We start from the raw sequence: 15,333 nt of genomic DNA on the forward strand, positions 1-15,333 counted from the left end.
TTCACTGCACAAAATCTTTTTTGTGGGACATTTTTTTCTGGATAATTTGTCCTATTTCTTCAGATGTCTCATTTGTCCAGTGTTCTTCAGCTTCCTTAACCTTCATTCTCCTGAAAGACAAAAACAAAACCCTTCCCCAACTTTAGCTTTGGGGAATTTCCAAATCTAATCTTTATCAATTTTGATTTATGTTTTCTCCTTAAATGATCTTGCCTTTAATTGCCTAATTATCCCTTTGCATTGTACATTAGCGTTTTCAAAAGCCAGAGATTCAATTATTTTCTGTCTAGCTTCTGAATTTGGTATCATTCTATTCACTGCTGAAGTCAGTCTTTGTAAGAAATCAGAGAAGATTTATTTTAGGTCCTGTATAACTTTGTAAATGACTCATTTTTTTTTCTACTTCTTCAATTCTGTCCCAAGCATTCAAAGCTACCATTTTTCTTAAAGTCAGAGCATGGTTATCATATAAAGATTGTCTTTGTATATCAGCATAATTGCCCTCTCCAAGAAGTTGATCTTGGGAAATTTCTATACCTCTAGAAGCTCTACTTCATTGTTCAATGGTCTTAGCCTCATCTTTCCACCGGGTCCTCTATTGTAATTGGGGGCCAGCCTCTGAGACTGCTGAAACCAAATCTCTCTAGTCTTGAGGAATAATTCCATTATAAGTTGACCAAAAGTTTAACATCTGCTTCACAAAAGATGAGTGGATGCCATATGAGACCATTGTTTCTTTGATTCTCCTCAAATCTAACATTTGCACAGGAATCCAGTGAGCTCATACACAACTTTGAGGATATCTATCATCTGGCAGTTCCTGTAAGGTTACTGGAGAGATTAAGGTTAGCTGTTTGAAAGCCTTAGGCTGTTTCTCTATAACCTTATAATACAATGCTGAGATTGGTTCTCCTTTAAATTCTTCTGTCTGGGTCCAAATATCTCTATGATCTGTTTTTAACAAGTTTTTCTAAAACTTTTATCTTGGCACTCATATTAACCAACTTTTTAAATGATAAAACAAAAATGATCAAACAAATAATATTTATAATTGACATTAAATCAATCTCATCTAAGTTAATTATCCTCTCATTTAATTGTTCCATTTTCAGACTGTTTAATGTATAGTCAAACAGACCAAATTGTAAAAATGTTTCCCATTTTTTAATGTGGGGGGAAAAAACTTTCTTTTAACTAATTCCTCCCTTTAAGAAATCCTAATTGCCTCACTAAATCTGCTGACAATAAGTTTCAGATAACAGTGTGGCAGCAGCCCAAGGAGGGGGCCCAGAGAAAGCCAAAATGCACCAGAAGAGGAAAGAAGCAAAAGATCCAGCCCTCTGCATGGAGTAAGTGTGCAAAAGTGGCTAACTCATGTGGTTTTTGGAGCCCTAAAACCTGTCGAGTTTGCTACAGAGAGGCTGCAACAAAACTTAGTTAGGAAGTCCAACCCAGATGGGGTGGAGATTCAGACCACATGTAGCTTGGGCCTGCGCCCAGGACTGCAAGGCCACAGGCAAGTGGCTTTTTCATGAATTCATGCTCCAAAAGTTGGATACCAGATGTTCTTCAAAATTTAAAAGGTCATATAATAAAAAACCTGAGTCAATCTCCTATATTTCAGAGTTGCTTTGAACTCAGAGAGTCAGATGGATCTCTTGCTTCCTGAGTGCTAGGATTAAAGGTGTGTGCCACCACTGCCTGGCCTCTATGATCTAGTGGTTTGTTCTGTCCTCTGATCTTCAGGCAAACTTTATTAGGATTCACCACACTCCCCTCTTCCTCCTCCTCCCCTTCTTCCTCCTCCTTCTCCTTTTCCTCTTCTTCCTACTTCTCCTATTTTGAATACTTTAAAAAAGATTAGCTGAAGATCTTCTTTCAAAGCCTGGTAGAATTCTGCTGTGAATCCATCTGGCCCTGGACTTTTTTTATTTGGAAGGGGTTTTGTTGCTATTCCAATCTCATTTGTTATGGGTATGTTTAGATTTTTTTTTAACTTTTTCTTCGTTTAATTTTAGTGGAAACAACTACTTTTTTAAAAATTAGGTAAAAGAGTAAAGTAGATACCTCCTTCCAGAAACTAGAATAAACTGAGCAAATCACAGAATGCATAACATTACTATTGATTAGGAAAATTCAGATTAATTCCACAGAGATGTCACAACATGCTTGTTGGGAATGACTGGATATTTTTAACTTCTGGCAATATCAAATGTTAGTAAAAATGGTAATGTGGAATTCTCCAGCATTGCTGGTGAAAATGAGAAAAGAAAAAAGAGCACAGGCACTTGGAAAGACACTTAACAGTTTTTGTCTAACATAGAAATCAGCAGTCCCTTCCTCTGTCTTTACATGGGGAAGTGAAAGTTTATGTTCACACAGTGTCCTGTGCTCAGATCTTCACAGCGGTTTATTCATGAAATGACCTCAATTGGCGAATGAATAAACAAGCTGTAGTTCATTTAGAAAATGAAACAGATGCAGAGGGCTGCACATTGTATGATTCCATTCATATAAAATTTTTGAAGATGCAAAGCCACAGTGGTGAGGAGGGGTTATTAGGCCCAGCATGGCTGTAACTTGCAATGGTGTAAGAGAAGTTCCAAGAGATGGAAATAGTCTGCATATGCTGATGGTGTCTTCATGATCTCTATTTGCACATGTTTACATATAACTGATTATATATTGTAGCATGAATCTTAAAGAGTCTTACTAATAAAATCAAACCTGAGGCCAGTTATTGGGGTGAATGCTGGAAGATCAGAGAGACAGAACAAGCCACAGCTACCTCACCTTGCCAGTTCCTCAGCTGATCTTGTTTCCTCAGACTGGAAGTTTCTGAGTCCTCATCCAAATGAATCTCAGCTGAACTGTGCTGTTCAAAGCCTAAAAGCTTAACCAACCAAAATGCTTAACTAGCCAAAAGCTGCTAGTTTCTGATCTTCATGCCTTATATATCTTTCTACCTTCTGCGGTCACTCCCTGGGACTAAAGGCGAGCGTCACCATGCCTGGCTTTTCTAATGTGGCCTTGAACTCAGAGATCCAGAGGTATTTCTGCCTCTGGAATGCTAGGATTAAAGGCGTGTGCTACCACTGCCTATCTTCATGTTTAATATTGTGGCTGTCCTGTTCTCTGACCCCAGATAAGTTTATTTCAGGGAACACACATTATTTTGGGGAACACAATACCACCACAATATATATATAAAAAGATATATATATATATATATATATATATATATATATATAAAGATAATTGTCAAATCTCTGAATACTGCCTATGAAACTTAGTGAATATTGTTTTATGTGACTTATACCTCAAGGAATTTGAATTTTTATTGCTTGTGGGAATTTACCTTTGCCACTAGCTCACCTTCAGCCCCTTTGTAACTTTGCTTCATTTGGATTTCTTCAGAATTAATTTGGGAACAATCTTTAGACCAGGTTCAGGTTAGACCCTTGCACTCAAGATACTTGGCAGGTGACATTTAAATTTCACAGAATTTCTTAACAAATGGCATAAGTTGTAGAAAATATTGTTTATCAATTCAGTAGAATTTCCTAAACTACCTGATGTTTAGGAATTTGATAATATTGACCCCATCCACAGTTCCCACCTGACCTCTGACTTGACATCCTCCTACAATAGTCACGGGGTCTAGGGCATGGCATTTTCTTTCAGCTTAGGGATATGCTTCCAATTGCTGGGCCACCAGCACCATTGCTGGCATTGTCCCCTAGGGGACCATCCACAGTCAGGTCTTTTCACACTCTCCATAGCTGCTACCAGATGGCACCTTTGGCCAGCTGGCTGTGAGTGACCTATACATGTTTCTCATTGTCATCATCTGTTATGTGACACTATGTCTGGGAAACAAGAGTAAGTGTCTACTCACTCCAGATAGGAAGCCAATGAGAGATTAAAGTAAGTAAGGTTACTACCAAGGTCTAACTTGGATGAACCAACTAGTTTATTGGTGTTACTTTACAGGAGTATGGAAGGGAGGTTACTTATAGGAGTAGGAATAACTCCAAGGCAGCTACATCACCAAAAGCCAGCCCCAATATGGGTGACAGCTGACGAAAACTGGAAACCTGGAACTCAGTGAAAGACGTGAAAACAAACTAGTGGGTCAGAGTATCTCTGTTGTTGGTTGTTTTTTTCTCTTTTGAGGGGCCTGCCACTCAGCTCCCAAATAAAGCACACACAGAGTTTTAGTCTTACTTATAAATGCCTGGCCTTGTTTGTTGCCAGCTCTCCTTAACTTAAATGATGCCATCTACCTTTTGCCTCTGGGCTTTTCCCATTCTCTTGCTTCTGTAAATCTTACTTTTACTCTGTGGTTTGCTGTGTAGCTGAGTGCCTGGCCCCTGGAGTCCTCCTCTTTCTCTGGCTACTTCTTTTTTTCTCTCCCTATATCTTCTCTCTGCCTGCCAGCCCCACCTAGCCTTTCTCCTGCCTAGCTCTTGGCCACCTCTTTATTAGACCATCAGGTGTTTTAGAGAGGCACAGTAACACAGCTTCACAGAGTTAAACAAATGCAACATAAACAAAAGTAATACACCACCAAGTGGCAGTGGCACACGCCTTTAATCCCAGCACTCGGGAGGCAGAGCCAGGCAGATCTTTGTGAGTTCGAAGCCAGCCTGGTCTACAGAGTTAGATCCAGAAAAGGCACAAAACTACACAGAGAAACCCTGTCTCAAAAAAAAAAAAAAAAAAAGCAATACACCTTAAGATAATAGTCATAATAGTCTACAACATATCTCTGCTAGGCAACTTGCCAGCTGGGGCCTCTTCAAGGCAGTTGAGCTGTTTTGCTGCTGGTATAAGCTTGGGAAGGGAGAGACAGGGTGTATGCACTCAGTTTCAGGGACTTCTTGTAGCTTCTGAGTTATTTACTTCCTGAGTCCGAATGAGTTTTCCCACAGAAAGGAATGATTGATTTGCCTTCTTATAGAACATCCTGAGTCTTTACTAGCTTCCCTCCTAGTTGGAATGTATCTACTTTCTACTAGAGGTAATTGCTATACAAGAGTATACTATTGGCCAAGTCTTTCCTTGATCTACAGTCCTGATGCAGTTCGACTCTTTTTATTCTAGCTAGTGTAAAATCACAGCTATAAAACGGCTGCATCTGTACTCGGGTGCTATTTCTCTGATGATGCATGGCAGCCTGTTTAGAAGAAGTTGAGGCAGTGGTTCCAAATGTACCTACATATTTGTAGACATCTCTTTCAGCATAGGGAATAGTCCAAAACTGGGGTTATAATGCCTACCTGCAGCATCAGCATTCAGGAGGCAGGAATAAGAGGACTGAGAGTTCAAGGCCAGTTATAATAAAACACACACAGAATTTAATTCACATTCTTGAATAATGGGCTGTGTCCTTAATAACTTGCTGCCAACACAGGGAGTAGCATATGGTAGAGATGATATTTGTGCCTCTCATAAAAGAAAAGCAGTTTCTTTCTAGAAATCTTCCTTAAGGTATGTGCCTACTGATCTCTAAGTCAACCTAAGAGAAGTCCATGTTTGAGAGAGGGCCATTGAGAAGTGCCAGAGAGACATCTGGGGTAGCTTCTGCTGTCCTGGTCTTCTCCAATCCTCTATAGGCTTGGGGTAGAAGCGAGTCTGGGGGTGCAGCAGTTCTCAGCCTCAAGCTGCCTCAGCCCAACTAGAGCAGGAAGGAACTGTCACCCCAGGAAATGTCACTCAACCTCAGATTCAAGAGCAGATTGCATGCTATGTTGTAAGTTACTGTGTTGTGGGCTGCCTCATTATTCAACATTAGAGAACAGGAACAGCGGCGATGGAACTAACCCCACTGGCTGTCCAAAATGTCCAGACCACCTCTCTTGTGTCATAAAGTAATACTGTTCATCCTTTGTACCTACTCTTGGCCTATGAGCAGTCTCAGCGTAGTATCCCTATAGAGTAGTTTACTGGGATCACATTTACATGTTTGATGTAAAACATCAAGAACTCTAATTATGTATGATGCTTATCACTTCAAGCAACTCACCATGTGTGGAGCCAAAGTCCACAGTGTTCATTACAGAGGCCACAGTGTGCAGTGAGATCATTGCCAGTGGCTACCAGTATGCTGCATACTGAGTCTGTTCCATGCTTGGAGTTAGGAAGCAAGAACGCAGAGGAAACAGGATCTTCATGATCTATTCTTAGATAATAGGAGAGGTGAGATGCCTAAGAGTCTCCTGAGGAGAGGTCCACCTAGGAACATGTGCATATTATTCTGAAACTAATAATATCAGACTCATCTTGAGAAAGAACAAGGTTGGGAGGCTCATGCCTTCCAATCCCAACTCACACAGAACTATAGTGCTAAGTGCTTGTACTGGTCCAAAGATCAATTTATTGACCAATGAACAGAGTTGTGACTCACACACACTTACAGCCAACTGAAAATTTGCAAAAAAATTGAGATAGTTAATGGTAAAAGATACTCTTTAATAAATGGCAGTATGATTATGGAACAGTCACTGCAAGCATATAAAGCTGAACCCTTAGTTAACCCAAGTTCAAAAACTCACTCAAAATAGATCAATAACCTAATCTGGGGACTAAACCTGTAAAAGCCTAGAAAACTGTAATCAATCTTTAGAACCTTAAATTAGGCAATGAATTTTCAGGCATAACACAAAGAAATTAATGTATGTGTTGAGGGGAGGTGGGGTAAACTGGATTTTATGAAAATGACAACTTCGGGCTTCAAAGGATGAAATTAAGAAAATGAAATTCAACCTACAGAATAGTGGAAAGTATCTTCATATTGTACATCTAATAAGTGACTTATATCTGGAATAAAGTACTGTTCAAATATAATAACAAATACATGCCTGGTACTGCAAATGCCCAAGAACCCATGGTTGGGGAGCTTACAGGCCCAGGGGTGAACCTGCTACTATTATTCTGCTAAATGGATACCGTATCAAACTACCCTCCAAATGCATGTCTCTCTACCAATAGATAAGTTTCTTTGTGTGGTAGACAGTGGTTCACACAGGAACTTAAAATTGATCAGAGTGCAGAGAACTGGTGACTATGGAGCGCTTAGCCACAAATAGGACATCTGTATCACACCCTCTCTCTGAGGCTCAGGGGCCATTGAGAAAGAGCCACCAACAGTGTCCTTTGGATATTGCAGGACCGCTGAGCTCATCAACTCATGGAAGCTGTGGTTGCCTACCCAAGACCTGCCCAATAGTAAACCAGTCAATATTCCAGCATGGGGTGGGAGGGGATTCATGAGGACCCACCCCTAGCTGAGGGGCTACAGATAGTTGTTGACTTCTGAGAGAGGGAAAGTCTCTTTTCTTTAAGGATTTAGCTCCTGGTAGATTGACTATGCTTTAATGGATGGCCAGTCACCCAGTGGCAGAGAGTACAGATTGCAGTCCTTGGATTATAAAAAGGGGACACAAAGTTGGAGACATGATGGTAGGGGTGGATCTGGGGAAAGGTAAAGGGAAGAATTGGAGGTAAACATGATCAAAATACATTGCATAGAATTCTCAAAGAATTCATTAGAATATTTTTTAAAGATTTATTTATTATGTATACAGTGTTTTGCCTGCATGTGTCGCTGCAGGCCAGAAGAGGGCACCAGATCTCATTACAGATGGTTGTGAGCCGCAATGTGGTTGCTGGGAATTGAACTCGGGACCACTGGAGGAGCAGTCAGTGCTCTTAACCTCTGAGCCATCTCTCCAGCCCCCTAGAATATTTTTAAAGACAAATATAAAAACGGGTAACTGTTAGAGCAGTCATCACTCCAAATACTTCAATGAGCATAATTCTACTTCCTTCCCAGGACCAAATATACCCTTCTTCTCCTACTCTTGGACCTCAGAGCCCCAAATTCTCTAGCCACTGGACTCCAGGACATCCACCTTTGCAGTATTGCCCATGGTACAGTTCTAACCCAGAATTCATTTCACATCCAAAGAAATACAGCAGTGGCCTCCTGCTTATGGGATTTAGATCTGACCGTGCCCTTACCATAATTAAGCAGATTGCTTGAAAGAACTATGGCCTAGTCCTTTGAAGTCACGGGCACAGTGCTAGTAGGTGACAATACGTAAGGAACATGTAAGACCTAGGATGAACAGCACTGGTCAGGAGTGATAAGCAATAGAATGACGTAAGTAAACCACAAATGGAGTAGTGATAAGCTATGTGTGGAAGTAGGGATAAGATTAGAAACCTAGCCAGGAAGGGGTATAAAAGATGAAGCCTCAGACATGACGAAGAGAGCTTGCCAGACCCTCACGTGAGACTACTCTCCTCCACCAGAGACATGATATCCTGTCCTCAGCACAGGCATGGTTGACCGCAGGAAGACTGACCCACGATCTAGAGGAACAGACGTGGTGAGTCCAGCCCTGTACACCTGGAGAGGTACTCCTGCTTCCATTTGGAAGACAGTATAAATATTGCTTGTAATCTTAGTGTGTGAATAAATGAGTGTTATACCAAGTCTGAATCAAGAATGATTATTCCTCCCCCATAATCGGGGTATGTGCTCGCTACATACTACCTTTCAGGGCTTGGGCAAAGTTCTCCAGAAGGTTACATATACGCTGTATCAGCATATAATATAAGGTAGTCAAAGAGTCAAGACCTCAAGAGCCAAGGGGTAGAAACGGGAATTTTAACAATTCTTTTTACATCTAGTGACCCAGGAGCAAGATCTGTATTTCCTGTTCTACAACAAGATGCTCTGTTGGCTTAGAAGTTTGGGTTCTCGAGCAGGAATTGCTTGAGCAGAAGTCACAACAGTGATCCCATTGAACTGGAAGTTAAGACTTTCCTCTAGCCACTTCTGGATTCTCAAGCCCCCGAGTCAACATGATGAGAAAGAAGTTATAGTATTCATAGGTATGACTGGTCTGGGCTTCCAGAGTGAAACTGCATGATCAATCCACAACAGATAGAGGACAAGCACGTGTGTGGTGCAGCAGATCCCTTAGTTCACCCCTCAGTATTACCATGCTAAAGTCGGTGGGAAATGGCAGCAGCCTCATCTAGGCAGGATGATCAATGGACTTGCCAAGAATGAAGGTGTGATTCATTGCTCCAAGCAAAGACCCAAGACCTGCTGAAGTGCTTGCTGAGGGTATGTCATGGTTTGTTGTTATTCTTGCTGTTGTTTTGTCAACCTGACACGAACTACAGTCATTGGAGAGGAAGCGACTTCAGTTGATAAAATGCCTCACCAGATTGGTCTGTTGGGTGTGGGCAAGCCTGTGAGGCATGTTCTTGATTAATAATTGCCATGAGAGGCTTCAGCTCTTTGTGTGGCACTCCCCCTGGGCAAGGAGTCCTGAGTTGCATAAGAAAGCAGTCTGAGCAATCCATAAGGAGCAAGCCAGTAAGCAGCACTCCTCCATGGCCTCTGCTTCAGTCCCTACCTCCAGGTTCCTGCCTTGGATTCTTTATTCCTGACTTCCCTCAGTGATAGAGGGTGACCTGGAAGTATAAGATGGAATAAATCCTTTCCTCCCAAAGTTGCTTTTGGCCATGATGTCTCACCACAGCTACAGGAACCCTAAGTAAGACATAGCTAGACTAGATTGGGAATGCCGAATGCTAGTCAAGCATTATGTATTCTAAATTGCTGTATTATTGCCCTCAAAGCTTTGGTTAGCATTAAGATGTCTATCTCTCACTGTAAAGGAAGCCAGGCACTCTAGCCCTTGCTTGGACTGACTAGCAGTATTTCCAGAAGACAGGCAAGTTCTGTCCTCTGTGTGATGAACCCACGCTTCAATAGGATGAAAAGGTAAGAAGGTCAGAGTCTCTCTCTCTTCAGAAGCTGGTCTGCCTCTTCTCCTGTGTCACAACTCAAGGTCTGTGGCCTTTGGGTTCTTGGACTCACTCAGGTGCTATGCATGCTCCTGGGCCATCGACCCCAGCTTGAGAGTCACACTATCTGCTTCTTAGGTCCTGAGGCCTTCGTACTATGTCTAAGATATGCTGCCCTAGAGTTTTCAGCCTCTGAATGCTCATGATGGGGCTTACAAACCTCCAGTTCTACCTAATCTCTTCTTATATGTCTATCTGCATTTCAATACATTGTGTTGGTTCTGTCTCTCTGGAGAGTCCTGACAACCCCTCCCCCAAAATGACACAAGGCACTATTCAAAATTGCTAAACTATGGAAACAACGTAGATGTCCATCAACTGTTGAACTGAAATAAACCTCATAAGAGGTTCAACTGCAGCTTTAAAAATGTATTTTTTAAAACTGTGTCTGTACTGAATTTCCTATAGTTCCTCAGTGTCACTATCTACATATATAATTTATATCATGTGAAATCTCCATAAGCCGTCTAAAGATGATATAAAATAGGAGGGTATGTGCAAGCTACAATATATATCCCATCTTATATAGGGGACTTGAGCATCCACAGATTGTGGTATCTACAATGTATTTTAGGTAAAGTCCCTCATGGAATCCAACGTGTGTGTGTGTGTGTGTGTGTGTGTGTGTGTGTGTGTGTGTAGGTGTGTGAACGTTATTCAGCCATTAAAAAAGAACAGTGTGCTAATACATGCTAAGATGTGGGTGAATGTCACAAACACCAGGCATTGAGTGGTTCCATGTAAACCACTGTCAAAACAGAACAGATAACAGAGACACAATTTAGATCAGGGTCACCTGGGGCTGCCGGGAGGGAAGAAAAATGGAAGTGAGTATTGATGACAGCAGGTTTCTTTGGAGGGACAGTGAAAAGTTCTAACATTAAATTATGGTAATGATTGTGCAACTCTGCAAGAATGCTAAAACCACTGAATTCTACATTGGAAATGGGTGAGTTTCATGGCATTTAAAATTACACTTTAATAAATCTGTTAAAAATTTTCTTTGAGTGACACTTGAATTGTTAATTCAACATTGTTTATAGACTGGGATTTCTACAACTGTGTTTCAGAGAGTACAAGTGTTATAGTAAATGTTAATATATGCATTTCAAAAAGGAAGAAAAGTGGCCCCTACGAGTGACTTTGAGAAATGTCAGAAGGGGCTCATGGTGCAGTGGCTTGTGTGCTAACCAGTGGTCCTGTTCCACAGAAGATGTTGGGGAGTTTTGTTCAGTCATGTGACCTTATGAGGACATAGCTGAGTGTGTGGGTCCTACTCTGGGCGGGGTGTCTGTCTCTCCGATAGAAAGCAAGGACAGACTTGGTGAATGGCAGCAGACAAGGCAGAGAGAACAACCTGCTGGTGAATTCCAGCCAGGTTCATGGTAGTGAGGATGGAGTCATCACTATGAGGACCAGTGGGACCAAGGACATTAGAACCAGGGAAAAGGTGCCTGCTTGGGATGAAACTGAGCCTTGGTTGTCCTAATCAAGCCTTAGTCCCTTTTGACAGTGGCTTTGGGGTTTCTGAAGTTACAATTGACACACACAGAACCGAGGGCAATTTGATGTCCATTCTGTGGAAAGATTACTGTTAAAACCCCTAAGGAAACCAATGAGTATGGCCCAGGACAGCAGGGAGCTCACGGCCTTTCTTCTCTGCAGACCCTTACAGCAGAGCTTGCCTAGCCAAGTCCATTTCTCATGCCCCATAGGATTGTAGGGATGCTTGTGTGGGTTAAGCCAGTGAACTAAGTCTCTGGGTGTGTTTCTGAGTTGTTGCTGCCTATCCCCTTCAGCTAAGTAACTAAACTAGTACATCCCCCACCCTATGAGAAAACCTAAACACGAACTCAGGAATTCAGTCTTGCCAAGCAGATGACCACAGATATTATGGCTCAATATGTTACAAAATTCTTTGGTTCGTCTTACCAAAATTCTATTGGTTAGGAATATCTGAACCATTTTAAATGTCACTTATTTCAAAAACATTTTTTTTTCCTTCCTTGTAGGTGTGGAAGACCTGGGGTATGCACCTGTACCTGTGGGTTCTGTACTGGCTGGCCCAGTGTGGACGTCGGTAGATGATGCCTTCCTCTTGCATGGGCTAGGAGAGAGAGAGAGAGTTCAGCATCACGCGCTATTTTAGACAGTTGTTAATCCCTCAGAGCCCTGGGAGTTCTTCCCTAAGAACTGGAGAGATGATGTGACTCCCTTCTGCCTGCTTGGTTCCCTGTGAGGAGAGCAATCTTTATAACAGCCTAGGGCTAGGGCATTTAGGGATGTCTCTGGCTTGGGTTATTATGAAAATGACATTGTAGCACTAGATTGTACAACTCTACTTCCTGTCTCTTCAGGCTAATGGCACCTGGTCCACAGGCCACTCCTCTGCCCAGCAGTACTTTCCTCTGCTGATGACCCTTTTCATCCACCCCTCCCACCTTCTGAGCCTCCTCAAATGACAGCAGAATCATCATGGTCTCGGGGATATTTGAAGCCTCCCCTGAGGTGGTCATACTCAGCAGCCACTGCCACCTCTAGGGTGCTCCCCACAGCAAGACGGGTATTTGACTGGGAGGTTACACAGATGGAACTGTCCCCAGGGTAGGAAGTCTGCTGATGCAGATTAGTGTCTCTGCACAGTATGTGCTTAGCAACACAGATAGAAACTCAGGCAATGTCTCAGTTACTTTTCTGTTGCTATAGAAAACAGCATGACCGAGGCAACTTATAAAGGAAAGTGTTCAATTAGGCTTTTAGTTCCAGAGGGTCAGAGTCCATGATGGCTGAGGGAAAGCCTGGCAGCAAGAACAGCCAAGAGCTCGCATCCCCAGTTGCCTGCAGGAGGCAGAGACAGCTCATTCTAAATGGCGCATGTCTTTTTGAAGCCTCAAAGCTTGACCACATTGATATACCCCTCCTCTAATAAGGCCACACCTTTAATCCTTCCCAAACAGTCCCATTAATCGAGGATCGAGCGTTTAAACAGATGAACCTATGGGGCCATTCTCATTTAAACCACCATAGGCAGCAAGAGCCTGCATGCTGTGGGATTACATGGTTACTCCATGTTGGGGCATGTCTTCCTACAGTCCCAGGGCCCTGCTCAGTGAATTACCTTCACCCCCTCAGTCCTCCTAATGGCCACACACAAGACATGGATTCTAAGACAGGCAATATAAGCACCTGCCTGTGCCCTGGGAGAGACCCCCCCCCCAAGAGCTCGGTGTTCTAGAAGCAACGGTGGTCATCTCCTGCAAGTGGCCTCAGGAGCAAACACACTGAATGTGAAACATCGTTGAGAAAGAATGCCATTTCACACCAAGAAAGTGGAATGAAGGGGGAACTGGCCATACAGGGAAGAATCGGCCAGGAGAAAGGGAGGGGCAAGGCTGCCAAGGAGGGACCCACTCCAAGGAGGAGTCTTGCAAGGAGAAAAATCTCTGGAACCTGAAAGCATGGACCTCTAAAGTGGCTGGTTTTCACAGGCACACATGTTTAAAAGCCAGGTTCCCTGGAGGCCACACGTAGTGCCCACAACCTCATCTGGCTCATGGTGACCCCTCACTTAGGGGTCAAAAGTTGTTTGTTTCCTGTTCGGTGGAATGTGGGGATAAAGGAAGACTCCAGATTTTTGTCAGAGTTGGAGGGTTTTCAGAAAGGAAATTTTTATAAATAGCGCTTTGAAATTTAAATGTCAATACATGTTCTTTATTCTGACTATTATTATGTAGATTGATGTTGGTGGTGGTTTCTTTACCTTGTATGTAAAGAATTTCGCTTACATTTCTTTACATTTATATCTGTACATCATGATTTCTTTACATTGAAATGTGAGCATGACAGATTTAAGAAGGTCTTTGGTTAACCATGCTGCCAGAGGAAGGCCATAACTAAAAGAAGGAAGGAAGAAGGAAGGGAGAGAGGAAGAAGTACTGGCAATGGTGTGGAGAAATGTGGAGCCCTTGTGTACAGCCGGTGGGAATGTGAAGCAGCACAGCCATTGTGTGAAACGGCACAGGGGTTCCCAAAAGCTAAACATAGAATCTCCGTATGACTCACCAATTTCACTCCTAGGACAGAAAACTGAAATTCAAACAAAGGTATGCACATAGACGCTCATCTCAGCATTGTCCTTAGAAGCCAACTGGGAATACCCAAATGTTCCTCAATAGATGAATGGAACAGGAACAAGAGGCCTGTCCATGCAAGGTGATACAGCCATGAAGGAGGACAGCCTGTGTGCATGTGTGTGTGTGGTGTGTGTCACAGCAGACATCAGGCTCTGTGAAAGGGGTCAAGCCAGACTATGATGTGTCCTCAGGAGGCACATGTATAGAGGTGTGGACATCAGTGCTCACAGGACTGGAAGGGTAGGAGTGGGAAGAACGAGCTAGTGAAACTCAGGGTCACTTCCTGTGATGGGAACATTCCAGATCTAGACAGAGGTGGGCCCTTCACACTGTGACCGTGTTCTTCAGTAAGGCTAATTTCAGGGTGTATACATTTCTCCTCAGCAAGTTGTTATCCTTTTTAAGAATTTCCGGGTCAAGCCTCAGATTGCTGCTCATTCACAGTAGAACGGTTCGTCTGCCAAGACTCAATGAGGTGGCAGTGGTAGTGTGCTCCTCTGCAGACGGAAGGAGAATTCTCCTGAGAGTGGCTCAGAACAGTGGGTAAAATGCAGACATGAAGCACAGATGTAGATGGAAGTTGCCTAGCTCTTACCTGCCTGTTACTCAAGTCCCCAACAGGTCATCTGTGTGCTACCCAAAAGAGGCTCCTCTGATGCTCAGTGTTGAACTCAACTCAGGAAATGGACCAACTAATAGCAAAGACCTCTTCGGGCAGACGCAAAGGGGGATTTTCTCTTTCTAACCACAGAGGTGGAACCTTGAGATTGAGCGCCCAGGCTGCTTGCTGGTGTTAGCACATCCTCACCTCTGCTGCCTCTTCCTCCACTCCTTTCCTCCCTCCAAACCCATGCCACTTCCTCTCCTCCTGTGCCCCGCTCTGTGCTGGAGCTTGGCTAAACATTAATGCGGGGCTTGATTATACTATTCGGTTATGCCTAATGAGTTGCCATCTGGGGTGAATAATAAACTTCGTTTCTGACCACCTTCAGGCTGTGAAGACCTTGGAATCCAGACGAGCACAGAACAGGAAGGGATCCAAAAGAAGCGGGAATACTAAAGAGGAAGGTCTTGTATGCAGAAGCTGGTGGCGTGGTGTGCCGAGCAAGGACGCTGCATTGGCTCCTTCCCCCTGCAGGGAGAAAGCTGAGATCCAGGCCTGGGGCACCTCCTCAGAACCTAGCTGCTTCATGTGTCCTCTAGCCTAGATCAGCCTTAGGGTCCCAGACACTCCTCAGCACTGGGGGCATAGATAGGGGTGGAAGTCCAAGGCACAGCTCCACACAAACAGAGTGAGTCATGCAGACAG

At 43.2% G+C, this 15,333-nt stretch overlaps 1 protein-coding gene and 1 long non-coding RNA gene across 2 annotated transcripts in view; both read left to right on the forward strand.

The window, feature by feature from the left end:
* Nucleotides 1–15,084, forward strand: part of Ermard (ER membrane associated RNA degradation) — a 140,776-nt gene extending 125,692 nt beyond the window's left edge. The window contains exon 17 of the mRNA XM_036168607.1: nt 11,904–15,084. Coding sequence (XP_036024500.1) covers nt 11,904–11,979 — 76 coding nt within the window. The 3' untranslated portion in view covers nt 11,980–15,084. The remainder of the gene's footprint in view (nt 1–11,903) is intronic.
* On the forward strand, nt 1,275–9,364 carry LOC118570242. Its single transcript, XR_004943168.1, has 3 exons — nt 1,275–1,349; nt 8,320–8,396; nt 8,701–9,364. It is a non-coding gene; the product is annotated as an uncharacterized LOC118570242 (long non-coding RNA).
* Nucleotides 15,085–15,333: the final 249 nt, after the last annotated feature.

The sequence above is a fragment of the Onychomys torridus genome, chromosome 19 (genome assembly GCF_903995425.1).
Source record: "Onychomys torridus chromosome 19, mOncTor1.1, whole genome shotgun sequence".
Lineage (NCBI taxonomy): Eukaryota > Metazoa > Chordata > Mammalia > Rodentia > Cricetidae > Onychomys > Onychomys torridus.